Genomic DNA, 19,301 nt, shown 5'->3' with positions numbered 1-19,301 from the left:
AAAACAAAATAAAGGGCCAACTTCTGATCAGATCATTGCTGTGAACATCCAAACAAAGAACAGTTTTCAAAGGAATCTGAAAGAAAGTTGCTATTGTACTTAAGGAGATGCCTTTAACACTCTGCAGGCAGGCTCTTTGGTAGCATCATTGTGTCAGACTCAAATTTACTTACATTCCTGCAATAGCTTCCTTTGGGAGTTAGAACAAAATAAAGCTATGTCTTACCTGCATAATCGCCATAGAGTTCACAACCACCCCTGCCACTCTCTCAGGAACGCTGATAATATCCAGAGGCTCCAGAAACCAGAGAAGCAACATATCCTAAGACATAACAGTCCTAAATTGAAAATGAGGTGATCTCTCACCCAATCATCCTATGATACAGTGTTCTGATGTTCTACGTCAACAAGATCTACCTTGACCCCAAAGAATGTCTGTCACCCAAATCATAGGGCTGTGTGAGGTCTAGTGCATGAGTGATTATTGTAATATCCTATTTGTGCTTTATACATGGGTATATGCACCGAAACCTTGAATTTCCAACAGATCTAATAAGTAGATAATTATAAAGGCCTCTGACTGGAGTGTTATTCGAAACAAGAAGTCGATGTTCCAAACTTTTAGGCATTCATTTTATTCCATAATTAAAAGTACTATTATAGTTATGAAAAAAGTACAGGATAACATCAAAATTAACTTGACAGAATATAGAGTTGCCATACAAAGTAAACTGAAAGAATTTCCTGTGTGAATTTTCAAGGTGTTGTATATGCACCCACTCCTTAGCCTGGACCCTTAGTTTTGTGCTCCTGCAGAGCGTGCCAACTCCAGCTTTTTTGATAAGCCAGATTCTTGTTTCTCTCCCTCCCCTTGGACCCATGGGCTTTTTGTTTAATCTGTTGCCAAAGGGCCCAAATGGTTGTTAAATAATTACATTGTTTGGAACAAGTCGTTTACCAAAAAGTGTATAGAAAGTTCAATTGTTGATGCTTCTCATAACCACGCCTTAAAATGTGCACTCGCCACGACCCGCGGTATAGTGACAGTTTACTCTTGGCGATAAATAAATGGTATGCTGTTTATCTGGAGATCTAGGGTGACTAGCGACTTTTTATGCCTGGGTAGTTACTTGCAACTTGACATTTTATCCCCAGTCAAACCTATTGTCTCAAATGGCATGTTGGGATCAGGCCATTCATTTGACCTGTTGGGCAAGTAACATTTCCGTAGGTTTCAAGTTTCCCAAAGATCATTTGCTCTGAAGTGAACACTTTATGGATTCTTCTTGTTTACAGTTTATTTACGAATACATCTCGAATTTTCAAAGCATATTATTGGATGACAGTTTAGAGAATATATTCAGTCGCCCAAAAATTGCAAATGCTTGCAAAAAACACATCAAGTAAAAATGTCACATGGCATTTAAGTCACTTGACAATGGTCAAGTGTGTTTCCAATGCAATGTTTCTTACATGCTAATTCAGTTCCTCGCCTCGACTGTATTTATGCAGAAATTTACTTTTGCAGAGTGTTGCCAGCTTTGTTTTCTGTCTGTCCATTAAAAGCAAGGGTGTATCCCAATGTACACACCTCACACAATCTCAGGACACACCCCGGCAACATGTAACTGCAGTGCCGGATAAAACCCTGTGGAGGCTGCTAGGCAGATGAAATGTCGCCCCTTCCGCCTCGCAAATTATCTCCTAATACGTTTTTAATTTTCTGCACTTCTTAATTTTGATCCGTTGCCGTGGGTCCCGTAGAAGGAGTGGGGCCCATAGGCGGGTGCCTACTTGGCCTAATGGGTAATCTGGCACTGTGTAACTGCTTTCTAACAGACCTTTGCACGCACACCTTATTTCTTTCCTTCTGAAACAAACTCAAGTGCTTCCTTTTCATTAATACCTCGACAATACGATGCTTGACGCTGCATTATTTTAGACTTTTCACGGTGCTCCTAAATCTACATCCTTGATTCGCTTCCTCAGCGGCCCCCATCTTCTGGAGTTCCATTTTTACGCTTTGCAATTTTGATCTCTCTTAAGAAACCCTACATGTCGTTCTGCCTTTCCATGTCACATCAAGTAGCCAGGTGCCAGCCATGTCGTTCTTGTTCTGTGTGAAATAAATGACATAATTAAACTGGAATACCGTATTTCAGGCTCCTTCAGATATGGCTAGTGCGTCGCCTTAGGAATGTGTCTCCTCTCTGATCGTCTCCCGCGTTATTTCAGACTCCCTCACCCCCTTTTTAACTGAGAAGATCCACGCTGCCAACCTTTTCATCTCCAACATGTCCAGATCCCGCATTCATTCTCACTTTCTCACCCTAACAGACGATGCCCTTTCTGTTTTCACTCCTTCTTCCCAATCTATGTCTTCTTGGTAAAAGGGACCCTCTTGGAAACAGGTGAACCCATGCCCTGCCTTAAATATCAAAGTCAACATCCATAGCTTGACGCATAGCTCTCTGAAGTCTGCCCCTATCTCTTGAAGCCCGGAACACAGATGACGCCGTCCGTCTCCAGGAACAAGCATCGGAGGTGTCGGTGTGAAGCAACAAACACACGTCGAACAAGCAGAGTTCGCACCAGTGGGTTTCCCGGTTTCAGGAGCCAAGAGGAAGTTGCAGGATCCACTGGGAAGACGCAGAGAAGGCTGGTGAGTGCCGGGTAGGAGTTCCATCTCCGGGGCGCTCCTAAAGGACTGCAAGTGAGTAATGGTCAGTGAAACTAAGTGATTAAGTACACATTGAATACTGAAATAAATTAAACTTAACATTGAAACAAAACCAATGCACATTGAATACCTAACTAAATGGAAACTTAACCTTGAAACAAAATCAACGTATATTGAAAACTGAACTAAATGGAAATTTAACATTGAAGCAAACAAGGGCCCATTGAATACCGATTATAATTAAGCAACATGAGTGCAAATTGAACACTGAACTGAAAGTAACTAATATTAAATATATGTTGCACAGTGATTTAACACACGTTACAGTCAACTACATTAAAGGCTTATGGGAGCCAAAAAGGTGAACTTTAATAAGTGAATGCAGTGCGGCAAGGACACCGTTTGGAAAAAGTATGTGTCAAGTGACGGCAGATCCACAAGGCTATGAAGGAAATGCCAGAGGAGGACAAGATTACATTTTAAGCGAAGAGGCCATCCAAAGGAGTTAATTGAAGGTGACTTGGTGCACAGGAGCAAGTGCCAAGGAACCTGTGTGGGGCTGAGAAGCCCATAGGTCCTGGTTGCGTGACCCCTGATGGGTGGACCGTGTGTTCTGACAACTGTGCCTAGACCAGAGAACCCTGAATGGTGAAATGCAAGGACACAGTGAAACAGCCCAATGAAACCACTGCAAATAAGGGTCAGGTGGACCTGGTGTTTTGTTAAGACTTTTTGAAAAACTGGATCAAGCGTAAGTGGCAAAGTTGAAGACTTGGGGAATGGAACCCTGTGACTTAAAGGATCACACTTGTTGTCTTGGGAATGGAGACTCAAGACACTTTTATTTTGGATTGTGTTGCTTGAAACTTTGGGAAGGGAATCCCAGGGATTGGTACTGAACTATTATTATACATTGAACTGGAGAAAGGTACACTTTCAGACTTTTCATGAAACTTTCTTATAATTGGGGAAGGTGAGTTGAAAGCAAGCTGTTAGCTGGAAGAAGCTCGGAACCTTGAGTGGACCACTGTTTCTTTCAACTTTGGCATCCTTACATGTTTGTTAGCTTTAGTTGTAAGAGCAAGGATAGGTTTTGAACACAGACCGACTTTTAAGTTGAAATATTTGACTCCGACTTTCCTTAGTCCGTTCAGGTAGGGAAATCCCACCATAGCATAGGGAAAGTTAGGCTTTCAACCATCCTGACATTGAAGTTCATCAATATCATGTGTTTAAAATATAAGTCTGTTGTCTGTGCCTTACTTCATGATGCCTTCACACTCTTCATTTCATACCCCAAAGCTCTTACCAATCCCGTCTTGCCACATACTACCATTTCCGAACCAAACACACAACACTTAGAAATTGCCTTCACCCTCCAGAGTTCCTCAGATGTTTTGTTGTAGATCTCTGCTTACTCCAAATGCTGGTCCGGATAAGCGACAACTGACTCTAACAACTCTCCGAAGAGTGAAATAGTCTACTTTGGCAAGTGTATCCTGCCTTCTCTTCCCTTTATGTGGCCTCATCACCTGGGGCCTCACCAACACTGTCAAAGGCAGCAAAAAACTTGGATAGCATCTTTGATTACCTCCTATTCGGTAACACAGATACATGGCTTCACAAAAAAAACTAATTTCCTGCAACGTGTCACCGGACACAGTCTTCCCTTCTTGAGCATGACTCAAAGAATACAGGCCACCTCCTCCATCGATTACTGCAGCAGTCTCCTGCAGGGTCTCCCTAACAACCTCAGTCAACAGTTGCCGACAGTAAACATTAAAGCAGCTAGACTTGTTCTGGGCCTTGTCCCTTTGTTCTACATAACACTTACCCTACCCTCCTTGCATTGTCTCGCCATCAAAAGACATATCGACATAAAACACGTATGCATCATTCACAGGGCTTACTGGGGTAAGCTCCCAGTTTACTTAAGGCAGAGGCTAAATAAACGCACCTAAAACTTGACAATCCTAGGCAATTTTCCCTTTAATAAGTTTTCTTTCTGTAAATCGGGTGTAGAAATGGTTTGCAATGTTGTGCTCATTATTTTCCATGTGTGCAACTGCCTAGCAAGTTATGCAATTTTGTGAGCGTGCATGGTTAGTGAAGGTATTGTGGAAAGGAATTTCCCCCTTCTCAACTACTGCAGTTACAGTTGTTTACAAGTTAGTATAAAGGGTGCGTCTTACACCACTTTTTCCAAATGCATTTGCTAATAAATAAATGCTTCTTGTGCAGTTCGAAGCGAGCTAATAAACCAATCCAAGACTTTAAGATCAACCACAGTACAGAACAATAAGTGTATGCACCAAAAAAGTCATTGTATGCTTAGTATGCACAGTGGGTTCATTTGTGGTTATTAGTTTGTCAAGTAGCAAACACCGTTGAAAGGCATTGCAGAACCTATTTTATTGAACAGGGTGAAACCCATGTGTGTTACAAAGAACAAATATTGCTTACCAGCAGAAGTTTCCTGTTCTCCGAACAGGTTCTGTAGACATACATGATAGGACTGATTCTGACGGCCGCTGTTCCGATTCGCTTATCGCTTGATGTGCGTTGCAGCCTGATGTAAACTAGACTGAGAATGGGAGTGTGTGGCTGGCTGACATACTCTGGAGCGGATGTTGGGGGGAGGCGAGAGTTGGTGTGCTTCTGTGCTCTCTCCCCACCTGTTGCCTCACCCTTGTGTGGTGCAGTTTGTTGCAGTGCAAATATCTTGGAATCCATGCATCCTATGGCCTGGGCCTCGAGTTTTGTTCCTCGTGTCGGGACTGGTCCTTCAACGACCACATTGATGTTTTGCCGATTTCAGGCAACCGTCTCAATTGTGAAGGTTCTGAACTCTGGGGAAAGGGGTAGGGTGTCCAAATGTCATGTAGCCAGTAATATCCCGAGAGTCCTAACAGGCACCTATACAAAATGGTGTGCAGATTGGTGAAACAGTGTGGATTTGTATAAGGAAAATCGTTTGTCATGCCACAAACCCACAAAAACCATAAACCCACAAACAAATTTTGACTTGGGCTGAAATCCGGGTAGGGGGTTGGGTTCTCCAAATGTCATTTAGCCAGTAATGTCTGGAGGGTCCTTCAAAATTTCATTCAGATTGGTGAAACAGTGTGAAATTGTATATGGAACAACACTTTGCCGCAAATCCCACCACAAAAAACACATTTTCACTTTTATATAGATATATAGATAACTCGTGTGACTTGCAAGAAATTCAGACATGATAAGTTATTTGCCAGATGGAATAATGACAACCAAATGGTGGGTGCCAGAAAACATGCCAATAATAAATCACGTGTTGTCAGAATGAAGTAGATCAGGAGAGCATGCCTCTCAGAATTTGTGTCAGGACTATGTTTTCATCAATTGCTGCAACACAGGGTATGATGATCAGAAGTCCTATGCCAGTGCTTACCATCAGCATTACAGTACCTTGGGAGCGGGTCAAAACTCATAGCCAGCTCTAGAGATCAGAGGCTTACCAGCCACGTTAACTCCCTCCAAAACAGGCAAATACTGCCAACCAAAAAATAAAAAGCAGAAATACACCCAACAAAAAATAGGAAACATTAGATATCCAGAGGTCTACCATCTGATTCCACCCACAAAGTTCTACTGATATTTCAGACAGTGGTGCCAGCAGAGCAGTGGCACATGTAGGAGCTCGAATATCACTGCCTGTTCTAAAAAGGAACTTTAAGAGAAAACATATCTGTCCTTAAGATAATGTATATTTCCAGTCGCCTAAAAGTAATCCCTGTTGGAAATGTAAATCACCTTTTTACTCCCTGAAAAGTTATTTAACTTCAAACTTCCGAAGATATGGAGTCAAATCTTACTGCTGCTGTTCTTGTAACCCTGTTGTAGGAAGGGAAAATGACTGGGCACAGACCCTAGCCTATAGATGTTTGGACTAACCTTCCTCACCGCAGCCTAAACAAAATGAAGAAACTAAGATCAGAAATGAGGTTCCTATGGGAGCCCTTTTACAATGAACCACTTATGCTTGCCTTACAAGTTCCATTATAAGGCAAACCTGTTATCCATTATACCCCCGAGCAACAGTGCGCAGAGGCATAATGGATGGAGTGTGTTCTCCAGCAATTAGAGGCCACTCTTCTGTAATTCACAGTCAACTATTAAATGGGATTGAGGCTTGAAACACAGAATGCATGATTATATTGAAAGCCCTCGAGCAAAGAAAAGAAACAAAAAGGTGCAATTTCTCTGACTCTTGATAGTTTGGTGCCCTTCAATGGAAACAAACAGCACATTGCCTTTACTGCACTGCACTGCCGGAACGTCTGACTTTTATGAAGTGGCTGGTGTGTCCTCCATTGGCTGTGCTGGCCTCCAAAACTAGTCAACGGGGTTCAGTAAAAAGTGAGGTAGGCTTCTCTGGGCATTGTAGCAGCAAAACACTCAGAGATATTTGCATACCCAAAATACTTTGATGCAAAAAGATATATATCCCGTCACCATGATATTATGGAAATGTTATGAAATTGTCATGAATCTGCATAGACCCAATTATTTTTCGTTGTAAACAAGATGGTTTGCAATACACCCATCCCCCGCCCCCAAATATGGATGGGTAGGATTCTAGTTAGCACTGCTTAAATGGAGGATGTGGAGCATGACATTTTCTTACCCAATATCCTTAGGGGCCAAATTAATAATTTGTAAGGTCACTGGTACATTGTGGGTGTAATGTAAACCCGGTTAGGCCAGAATTTCAGGGCTATTTAGCATAATGTAGCTTTCTAAACAGAGACAATAAATGGCAGATAACTGCTACGGCTTGCGGCTTATGCATGAGAAAGTGGTAATTGCTTATGTGCGCTGCTAATGCTCTTCTAAGTGGCGTCCAGCGGGAAATTGGGCAAGCGCACATGTGCGCAGCACAGTGACAACATAGGTGCCAGGTCGACCATCACTGCACCGTAGAGGAAAAGAAACTAGTAGCAGAACTCTTCCTCTGGCACCTCATCCCAGCAAAAATCAGAAAAATAGAGACCCACTTGCAGTTCCGAAGAAACTGAAAATACTCGTTAGGATATCGTTTCGCCGTGATCTCCGATCCTTGGGGATGGGCGTTTGGTCCTGTAAGTGCTTCTGCACCTGTTCGTATGCACTTATTGTATAACCTGTGATTTTGTGTTAATACTCTGCGCCTGCATTTTATGACATGACTGGCACTTCTGGTGAACTTGTCTAGTATTTACTCCGCTCTCCACCCCCCACCTTCCTCAGCTTCTACTTCTCCTCCCCTCCCCCGTGCACTTGCAACTGGTATGAATGGTCGAACAGCCAGTGACTATCAGTTGTCCTTTTTCCCTTTCCCCTTGCTCTGGGGCTGCTGGTAGCCACTGTGCTCAAGATCAATGCCTTACAAAATTGGAACAAATAAATACATAGAATTTTTGTTCCCCCCCAAATGCACATTGTACTTGGGATAAAGTCCAAATATTATATGCTAGTAGCTTAAAGCGGATCTACCTCAAAACATCGAACCTTTTACTGCGTGTCCCATAACATCGATTTTCTTTTCCTCTTTTAACCTATTTCTGCCCCAGTGTATGCAGGAAGAGACCATACGTAACCCCTGTGCAACCCGCCCACCTATCAGTAGTTTCGGTTAAATTCGATGTTAAAAATCCTATGTTATGGGATTTACAGGAACATGGTTCAATATTTTGGTATGATAATCATATGGCAAGTCACTGAGGGGTTCTGTGACAAGAGAGAAATTAGGTCGTGGCGTAGTGCATTTAAAAGATCACAGATCTCTAAGGTGACTTGCAATATCCTATTTTTATGTACTGCACAAGATTTTCTTTCTCCATTTAATTATAGTTGTACCATTATCTGCTTCAATCTTTGGTCCTTTTTTTCTACTCTCATGCAAGAATTGGGAAATTCCATTTGCAGGTGTGTAGAATACATGTAGGATCAGAACCTTTGGAAAAAACTAATAGTTGAAACAAATATCCTAAGCACTGTTGTGGTTCATCCAGTTCCCATGCACTATGACCAAGTGTTAGTCAATGCATCACACTGCGAAAGCCTATAAATATATTTGAGACAGGTTCAAGTGCACCATCAATTAGTTCACTTATCAAACTGTCCTTTTCCCATTATCAGCGTCAATTGTTTTTTCTTAGGAAATTTATTTTCCCAAGGTTTGCTGACTTATTGTCATGTGCCCGCATTCATGGCGTCTGTGGGACCGCTGGAAACATTGCTGCCATTGATGTGCCATTACGTTTCTTCCGGCACTCGTACAAGCGGTCTAGTTTTTTTTTTAATGGCGTTCGTCGGGAATTTAAGGTCTTCCCACTTCCGACAACCGTCACGTTGCAACTGTTGCTTTCAGTAATCCTCTTTGGTTGCGGACGCTCTTTTCAAGGTACTTCTCTTATGGCTTGCTAGCCTCTGTCCCCTTCTTATTTCTTCTGCCTCTTCCGCGCTGTCCTTTTGTTTTCATTTTCTCCCCGCTCTCCTACTCTCTCATGCCTTTCGAGCACTTTCTGTCCTTCCTCGTTTCTGGCTTTCCGTCCCCGCGGCTAGCTTCCTCCCATTCTTGCCTTTGTTCGGATTCCTTACTTGGTATTTATGGTGCGTACTTCCATTTCTGTTTTCCGCATACATCTTCCCTGCCTCCTGCCTCTGCTCTCCGTTCTATTTTCTTCCTCTAGCTGACAGCAGCTTTCCCCTGTCCAGTCCGCTTTCCATCCAGTATGCCCCACGGGTTTTCACCCATTACTATTGGAACCTATTCAATTTGGAACACTCGGCTGTCTTCAGACTGAGTCCCTGGATCATCTACAGCAAGCTAGGAGCCCTCCCTGGATTTTGGAAGCAAACGTCAATGGTCTAGGATCTACTTCCTCAGGTTTTCTTTTGTGCCTCCGGCTTTTTTCACCTGCTGCCAACTGCGGAACCGGGGCCACAGGTCGTCTGCTTCTGATTCAGAACACTGTGACACCGTTTCACGGTCGGCCCTTTCTGCATAAAAAGAAAAGAGCCATCAAGAACAAGGGAATACGGAGATCACCGACTGATTATGCCATCAGTTCAGGTGAGGAATTTGAAGTAAGTCCTTGCACGGATAGCAACCTTGACACTTATTGAGCCCCTGTGTCCTGTCTCCTCCTACTGTTCCTTAGCAGTTTTTGCTTGCCAGCTTAATTTGTCCTGCAGTCAGCACAAATTATTTTACTACAACACCTGGCCCATTTTCAACATCCTTTTTTTATAAGAAGATGGCCTTCGTGGCAGGGGTACTCAACAGATGCAAAGACATTGGAAGACTAGGAAACAGTGACAAGAAGAAGACAGAAGGAGCAAGAGAGGCACCCAAGGACCGAGAGTAAGACCATGACAAGGAGTCGGTTATGGAAACAATGCCAAGGAGACAACATTGAGAACTAAGTCTCAACCAGAGGAGAAGTTGGCGCACAATATATCTTCTGATGAACTTACCGGGACACATAAGCACCCAGTCAGGGGTCTACAACCTTTGGCTCTGTAGATGTTTTAGACTACAGATACCATTAGTCGTAGCCAACATAGTCAATGGTTAGGGATCATGGGAGCCATAGTCCAAAACATCTGGAGAGCCACAGGTTGCAGACCCCTGCACTAAGTAATCGGTTTCCAATTTTACCTTATTGACTAGTGCAAATATATTAGAAAACGTAAACATGTCTTACACACTCTCACAAAATCAACCTGATAGATAAATTGGACGTAGTCGCTGCCTGCACCGGACACAGAAAATGTGGGTCTTCTCATGTCATTAGCAGAAGGGCAAGCAACTAGTGTGTCATATGCACTTGACCTATAGACTCAATGTAGCCAAGACACAGGACTCCAAGCGAAATGAAGACTTACTGCCGTTCCACCGAAAGATAACATCATAGATTTCGTTGTTCAAGCAGCTACCAGCGACCCTTAGAAAACAGAAGAGAAATACTACAGGATATGACTCTATAGTAAATTCTATACTGATAACTCCACAGTAGCAGATGGACTTGGCCTTAACTAAATGCTTACAGACATGACAGGCAATTTTCAAAGAAACCAAAAAGGTTGGAATTATTGTCAATCATAGAACTGACTGCAAACAGGAGGCAGATGGACAACTTGATGTTGCCACAAACTACTAATTCATCCAACGTCATAACCCATTTCACTGCTCTCTGATACAAAATTAATCAGTGAAAAGAAGATGGACTCATCAGACTACATGGCAAATCATTTGTGGGAATCATGATCCAACTACAATGCAGAAGAGTGATGGCTGAAAGGTTCTGGGTACAAGAAAAACTGTCAAAGCTCTGGGAAACCCTCCAGATCATCGTTTTTCAGCACGCCATGATATTACAGAAGGGAAATACCATATGCATAACAGGCTTGGTCACAGCCCCCACCCCCTCAAAAGGGGCAGTGCAGCCCAAATTGCTAGATCACAATTCTTCTGATCAAGTTCACAAGCAACACCAGACATGCATTGTCAGTGAGGTGTAGAGTGGCTCTCTAAGCAAGGCTAGCTCAGGATCCACGCGTGGGCCTACCCGTCCCACTACTGTTGACAAATACGACTAAGAGAAGTGATGACTGGGGGCTTCTCAATAAATGAGAAACCACTGGGAAAGCTGTGGGCAACCCTCCAGATCATTGTTTTTCAGCTTGCTGTGCCGATACAGAAGATGGCCAACCAGCCTTAAACTTAGCTAGGGTTGACTGTGGTCTCCTGCGGGAGGGCTATGGCCTAGCAGTTTGGGCTAGAGAACAGTTTTTTGGGTGGGACAAGGTCTGATATGAATATCGTCTTTTGCTTTCTTTAATGGCATGGCGGGCTGAAAAACGATGGTCTAAGGGTTGCCCAGAGCAATGCAAGAGGTTATGATTCATCCGGAGCCATCCAGCCATCACCATTCTGTTTTGCTGAATACACCCCAGATTGGGATGAGTATGTCTGGATGTGGGTATCGAGTTTGCATGCGTAGATGCCCAAAGTGCCCCTCACTAATGATGTCTGGAGTTGCATATGGAAACGTACAGGAGGGCTGTGACCTAGCAGTTTGGGTTTCTTATTTTGGGCTGGTACCAAGCCTGATTTTCATATGGTCTTTCCCCTTCTGTAATGCCATGGTGTGCTGAAAACTTATGGTGTGGAGGGCTGCCCTTAGCTTTGCCAGAGGTTATAATGAATTCAAAACTTTCCAGCCATAACCTTTCTGTTTAGCTGCAGCTATCATCCACCTCCAGCTGCCCAAAATTCTGGCATAGGATCACTTACCAGACATTTTCCAGAACATATTGATCAAGACCTCTGAGTTCATTTACCAATGCTGCTTTTATCCATCGGAGGATACCCCTAAAAAAGCTAGAGGGAATCAATTGGTTACTTAAATAAATTCTGGTAACGCCGATCTCAATAGCACTATATACAAACATCATACACAATCTAAGCATACAGAAAAGTCAAGTGCAGAATCCTATCACCAGTTATTACTGAACACATATTACTTTACGGGGTGCTACATACAGGACATCCTTATGATATGAAATCTGACATCACGAGGCTATTTGCTTCTCAGGGATGCTAACACACACAGACACACATACACCCTTCTTCAGCTGGTTCCAGATGTAGCTCCATTCCTTCAGCCAAGAGCCTTCTTCACTTTCTCTACAGTATCCAGCTGCAAGAACATGTTATCTCCCAGCTCTTTTGCATCAATTATATAGGAACGAGCAGCATTGCTGTCCCCAATGCCATGTGGCCATCACAGGCGTGGACCATGCAAAACATGGAATTTTAGTTTGGATACAAATCAGGTGTTCAATATCAACACTGCAATGTACACGATTTTAAAATCTGTTAAACTATGCTTTTCATCTTTGTATCACAATAACAATATACAATATGTTATTAATATGTGTATGTTAAAACATGTCTGTGGGCAGTACTACGGGGAAACAAAGACAGAATACGGGAACATGTACGAGAAATCATGACTAAAGGCCTGAGTTACACTCTGTCTATACAGGGCAAACAGTGCATACCTCAGGTGGTGTGAACAACCTACTGTTCATGGCGACAGGACACAGCCCACCACCAAGGAAGCGATTTAACAATTAGGAAGAAAGGGTCCTGTTTGCATACAATGATTTACAGCAACAACCAAGGGCCCCAATAAAGAGGCACACTTTCTTTTAGATTTTATTTTTTATTGACTTGATTAAATTGATTTACAATTTTTACAAGTTTGTAACTTAAGGGGAACTTCCCCCAATCCGTTTACAAATTAATAAAAAGAGATGGTTACAGTGAACATTTAGAAGACACATAGAAGAAGGTGGAGGTTAGGAAAGGGAGAAGAAAGAAAAGAAAAAGGAAGGAGGAAGGGATGGAAACCAGTGAGAAGAGATTTTCAGTCCAATTTTTAAATTCGCCTCACTTCCTTTGGCTTCACTCTGTTCTATTGTATTTGTCCAATCTAACAAATTATGCTCCTCATCCTTTTTCAACCTAGTTGCATCGTCCTTTCCCTGTTTTCTTTCTCAAACCCATGTTCTGGAAAAACAGTGCTACAATGATCACCAAAGAGGTCTTTTCGCCACTCATCAAATGAAGCCACCAGTCTTCTTCTTCATAAATCTGTAAAGTGGTGAAGTCATGGCCCAAATAAGTATTTCTGAGTTTCCTATTACCCGAGCAGGATAATAGCAAATGATCTCACTCTTTCCACCTGATCTATTTTTTTGCAGTATCAACACTTGTTTGATGTTGATTTATCTCTGATTGCCAAGATCTCATTAGTCGCCAAGAGGTTCAGACGAGCCCTCAAAAAGGTGTTTCGAAGGGCTCTGTTGTGAAACGTTTTCATATATCCAGGAAGCTGATTTCATTTTTTGTATTTGTTGGAAGGCTAGTAGTCATTTTCTTTATGGTCGCTGTTTCCAGTGTCTGTATTCAGTCCTGTTCATCAATTTTCTTCTTGACTTTGGTTGGATTTTGCCTGAGTTCTTCTTACGTGCTACCAATCGCTTCAAGGCGATCTTTGTTTCTAATTGACCAGTTTTTTCAGCGTTTTGTTGTTTCCTCACGTAATTTCTCTGTGAATGATTTTCGGTTGGGTAGGAAGCTGAGTCTTCCTATATAGCATAAAACCATTCCGGTCAATCATCGCTTTCAGTGACACCAAGCTCAATTCTCGACGTATGGAATGCTAGTGGAATAGATGATGGGAGTCCCAGAACTCGACGCCAGAAATAGCTCTCCAACTTCTGGCACATTTTTGCAGGAATACATGGCATCGCCTCTACTCCGTAAGACAGTGATGGAAAAACCTTTGCCTTGTAGAAATGTATTATCAGTATGGTTGAAAAGCGACCACATTTCTTATCTACTGCCTTTGTTTGGGTTGCTACTTTTTAAAATCTTTTTATAGAGGATATTTTGCATTGGCGTTTCAACAGGGCTGTTGTTCAATATTATACCCAGGTATTTGAAGTCCTTCACTTTTTCAAGCTGAACTCCATCCAAGCACCATTGTAGTTGTTCAGTTCTCTTAGTTGTTTTTTCAAAAGACATGATTTTTGTCTTTATTGATCTCCAGGTTATTTTCTTTTATGCAAGCAGATAAGTTATTTAATTGTCACTGGTGGCCCACCGCTGTCTGATCTAACAGGATGATGTCATCTGCATATAAGAGACGTGTAACTTTCTCATCTTCTATTTTTGGAGGAAAAGATTGTATCTTTTGGTCAGAGTGCTGAAAATCGCCCAAAGAAGAATTGAACAAAACCGGAGTGAGCGGCCATCCCTGCTTCACCCCTCTTGCTGTTAATATCTCTGCAGATAGTTGACGTGCGTGATTTAGCCGCACTCTAATTGATGTATCTGAGTAGAGTGCTTGTATGGGCTCTAAGATCGTGTTGAAGTATTTCCAGGATGCCAGTTTTCGATATAATGTTTCACGGTTGACCTGGTCAAAAGCCGAGACCCGGTCAACAAAGGCTATAAACACCCTTGGGCTTCCTTCCATGATCTTGCTCTTCAAGGTGCTTAACAGGATGTTTACTGTTGTTCCCATATCTTTCACAAAACCCGCCTGAAAAGGGTCTGTGCAGCCTGCCCGTTTAGCCCATGATTGAAAAATGTCCAATGCTAATGAGCCGAAAACCTTGACAATCACATCTAATAAGGTGATAGGATGGTAGTTCCTAGAATTTTCTTTCTTGCCCTTTTTAAAGATTGGAACCACAATTGACGAACTCTAAGAGTTTGGAATTGATCTGGTTTGAACACCTTTTTTCAACACCTCATAAATAAAGTAGGCCCATTCTTCAGGATGTTCTTTTAGGTCAGTGTTGGTAATACCATCTGGACCTGATGCCCTTAAGGTGCTCATCTTCGAATGTTCCCCATGATAGTCTCAACATCGCACGAGATGTCCCAAGTTGTTGGCGATTTCTCTCGCGAAACGTTTTTATCTACTGATGGTCTTTCGAAGAGTTCTGTGAAATATTCCACCCATGTCTGCTCATCTACGTTGTTTTGTAGGGAGTCATTACTGTCGTTAGATGTGGATTTTATTAGAGACCAAAATTACCTTGATTGTCTGCCACTGACCAGTTGGAACACTGTCTGAAAAAAACAATATTCCTAAGAATTAACTATTAATGCACATGTGGAAATAAGAACGACAGAAGACCACCTAATTTTCAGAAAACGACTAAAAACCTGGCTATTCAACTCACTGAGACAAGCATAAAAATGTGCACCCCCCACAAAACATACTCTGGGACCAAAGCAAACATGGGACAATACTGATCGAAGAACCAACAATAAAACAACCACGCACCCACAGACAAACAGAAACCAACTAACCACCCCCTCCTCCTTTCCACACCCGCAGACCTCTCAAATATTACACACGCCAAAAAACATCAGCAAGACTACACACAAACACACAACCACATACCAACCGCTAACCATGCGACAAGACCAAACAGTTGCAAACAACAAATGACCCAGACACTGGACACTACCCGTCCGGACGCAACAAGGCAAGTGCATACAACAGAACACTCCCAGAAAGCTAACATATGCAGACCCCAGTTTCTCCTGGGTCTGCAAGCATCAACAGAAAAGCACATATCCCCCATCCCTCACTAACCAACCCCACCCACATTTCTTACAGAGCCACGTGAGCACCTGGAGATCATGCAAATGGCAGCGGTTGCGCAGTATAAATCATCATAACATAACATGTGGAAAATCATAACATGGCAATTTGTTGATGACACTAATGGTTGCTGTATTAACCCCAACAAGAACCATGAAATTGAAAGTGCAACTTTTCACAAACATGCCTATTGACGTCAATAGTGTGATTTACTTACAGGCATGTGGACGTAGAGCAGATGCAGAATGACATGAACATTTCTTGATGATTAACAGCGGACCACCTCTCTGGCTCCCTAGATCTCAAGCTGCAGGCCACCCATTGTGCGAGGGATCCAGTGTAGACTCTGCCAATTATCTTCCCGAATATCTGAAGAATGTTACTAAAAGATCCTTTTAAAATGTGCCTAAGTAGTTTAAAATAAGTGGTAGCATACAAATAGATTCCTGCACTAATGTACAAAACTCTAAAGGCACACTACATTAAAATAGTAGCCACGTTTTTCAACTAATGAATAATTTGTTGGGGGGCGAAAGTTAGCTCAGGATACACGAACCTGGAAAGCCTAGTCATGGCATGAATTGCTTATGTGCCAGCTAAAATATGTTAAGAGAATGGCCATTGGCACTATACTGGCTCTGGCAGCAGGCCGTGTGACGTCACAAGTCAATTACAGTTGAGTAGTGATGGTTCCATGTAATAATGGGCCTCATTACACGGATGGCGGTAAGGATTTACCGGTACCGGTAAATTACCAGTGCCGGTAAATCCTTACCGCCTTACTACGAGGTCCCTTTGCGGGTTGGGGGATTTAACGCCTGCTTTTTGCAGGCGTTAAAAACCGACCCGCAAAGGGACCCAGGGAGCTAATTACGGTACCGCAGTTTGCGGTACCGTAATTAGCGCGTTCCCCATTCCCATTGAGCCCTATGGGCCAAAAATGGGAATGGGGAAGGGCAATGGTGGAAGGGGGAATTACCGCCCCGCCAACCTTGGAATGGGGCGGTAATTCCCCTTTCCGCCAAGGCGGTGCCGGTATTTTACCGGCATGAACCATGGCGCTAATAGCACCTTGGTCCTCCGCCTACCGTGTAATGAGGCCCAATGTCACTGCAAAAATGTCTCCTGACAAAAATGTTGCTGTTTTTTGCTGAGACATAATTACATAGAAAGAAAAAACTATGGGAATATGATTGGTGCGAAACAATAGCATTAAGGGCATCCTATAGACGTATGGAAGATGCTCCTTCGGACGCAAGCATGCTTAACAAAATACCGAAATACTTGGAACGCTTCCCTTGTCCAATAAGAAGGAAACGATTTATTATGTTCCGCCTGAATTTGTTCAAGACCAAACAAGTATTAAATCTCTGGAAAAGAAGTAAAGAGAAAGATGACTTGTGTCGATTTTGTCGACTGCAAAAAGAATCTCTAAAACATCTGGTCTTGAATTGTGCACACTTCCAACAGGAGAGAGAAACTCACCTAAAAAAGGTCAGGGAGTAAATACCAAACGAATGATGACATATGGGCGCTACTTCACGAAGGTCTAAACAGGCAACTAATGTTCGCACTAACAACATACCTTGGAGAGCTAGCAAAAAAACTGGAACAAAAAAACACAAACGACGAAAACTCCAAAGTGGATTCAAAGAACTATGGTTGAAAGTGAGAACAGAAAAGAACTAGAGAAATCAGAAGCCTGAGAGACTAATGTTGCCAGTTAACCTTCCCAATTGTAAAGAAAGAAATTTTGCTTTGTTTTTATTATTTTAAAAGTTCGTAATGAGCTGAAATAAAATATTTAAAAAAATTACATAGAACATGCGGGTGACACCCCGCAACCTCTGAATTGTGTTTTTTTTTTTTTTTTTTTTTTTTTTTTTACAAGGGGAGCAGTGGACATCCCTGCAACCCATTCCTATATATAATGTCACCAATGGCTTTTCCTGGCGATTATGTATGGGGATATTATGTATGGGGACATTACTACCTGATACCGTAGTGATACCCTGCTCGTATTAAAGCAGAGTAATGATGTCACAGATAGGCTCACATAAGAACACAGTGAACAGGACTTTAGACAGATAGTGTGGCCTTCCCTATAGGCTTGTGCCATACTCATTGTATTCATTTACTGGGGTGCTACGCATGGGTGGTTTGCTTGCACACGTGTCTCATGGTTTCCCAGTTTTGAAAGTCATTTTTCTTGTGTCTCCGATCTCTGCCAGAGTGTGTCCAGTGCCTTCGAGAGCATCTACCGGAAGCAGGGCATCACGGGCCTCTGGCGGGGTGTGAACGGCGCTGTCCCCCGAGTCATGGTGGGGTCGGCGGTCCAGCTGGGGACATTCACCACCACCAAAGAATGGGTGAAGAAACAGAAGGTGAGTGGGTTGTCAGATGGGTGCCCCGATCTTTTGGCAAAATATAGTGGGGCTCCTTACACTGGTGATAAAGTTAGGGTCACCTTCATGGGGCCTATTGGGAAGGAAGATCACCTGAAGAGGACTTGGAATCCGTGAATTCTACACGAATCAATGAAATGGTGGATGTTGTGTTAAATGCAGGGTTCCAGACACACAGTATTCAGAGACCCGTTCCTAAAGGCAGTTTAGAGGGTTGTGCACGGAGGTTTACAGGAGAGAAAGGGGTGGACTACAGTTCTCAACAACCAACACTAGTACTCTTGATTTCCTGAGAGTCATGCGAGCGGTCACACACCACAGGGCAGTAGGGGCCTGGTCAATGAGGTTGTGGCTTCTACCATGCTCTTAATCTGCTGCTGCCAGTGGTACCTTGGAAGTGGCTTGGACACGCCCCCCCTACTGAGATCCTGCACACATGCTGGACTAGTCCATGGTGTTATAGGGCAATATGGGCCACCTTTCTGGGCCAATGTGGCCATTTAATCAACTTAGTGAACGGCTCAGATGATAGTTTTAAACAATATCACTGGACCAATGTGCGCCATATGCTCCAACAGTTTTTTGAGAAAAGTCACTATTTGCTTTTTGTGAATGTGGGCCATTTTCTTGGGGGGGTAACGGGGAGCAGAACTATTTTGTGTCCCACTACAATGCTGCCTGCCCTGCACACCCCCGCCCGATATGTGCTCCTATGCTCACGGGACAGGGCTTTTGAGGACATGTATTATCCCAAGGAAGGCCCCACCATCCAACCACTGAGTGCTCCACTGAGTGATCGATTCTGAATGGCCAGAGGGTGTGTGTAGAACTCACTGACAAGCTCAGACCCGCACCTTAACATGTGCAAACAAGCACATTGAGAAATTAGCTCATGTACACTGATACACGCAGCCATGCTCATGCGTGCCCTCTAACACTGTATAACACACGGTCAGACACAGAAATACACACTAGGCCGGGGCAGTGCAGCACATT

General features: G+C 43.0%; 1 protein-coding gene across 1 annotated transcript in view; it reads left to right on the top strand.

Annotated features, from left to right (window-relative positions):
- Positions 1–19,301, top strand: part of SLC25A34 (solute carrier family 25 member 34) — a 183,808-nt gene that overhangs the window by 51,933 nt on the left and 112,574 nt on the right. The window contains exon 3 of the mRNA XM_069610319.1: positions 18,132–18,284. Within this exon, the coding sequence (XP_069466420.1) occupies positions 18,132–18,284 (153 nt within the window). The remainder of the gene's footprint in view (positions 1–18,131; positions 18,285–19,301) is intronic.

The sequence above is a fragment of the Ambystoma mexicanum genome, chromosome 8, assembly GCF_040938575.1.
Source record: "Ambystoma mexicanum isolate Mex_15411 chromosome 8, UKY_AmexF1_1, whole genome shotgun sequence".
In the NCBI taxonomy this organism is placed as follows: domain Eukaryota; kingdom Metazoa; phylum Chordata; class Amphibia; order Caudata; family Ambystomatidae; genus Ambystoma; species Ambystoma mexicanum.
This window is presented reverse-complemented; position numbering and strand designations above follow the sequence as displayed.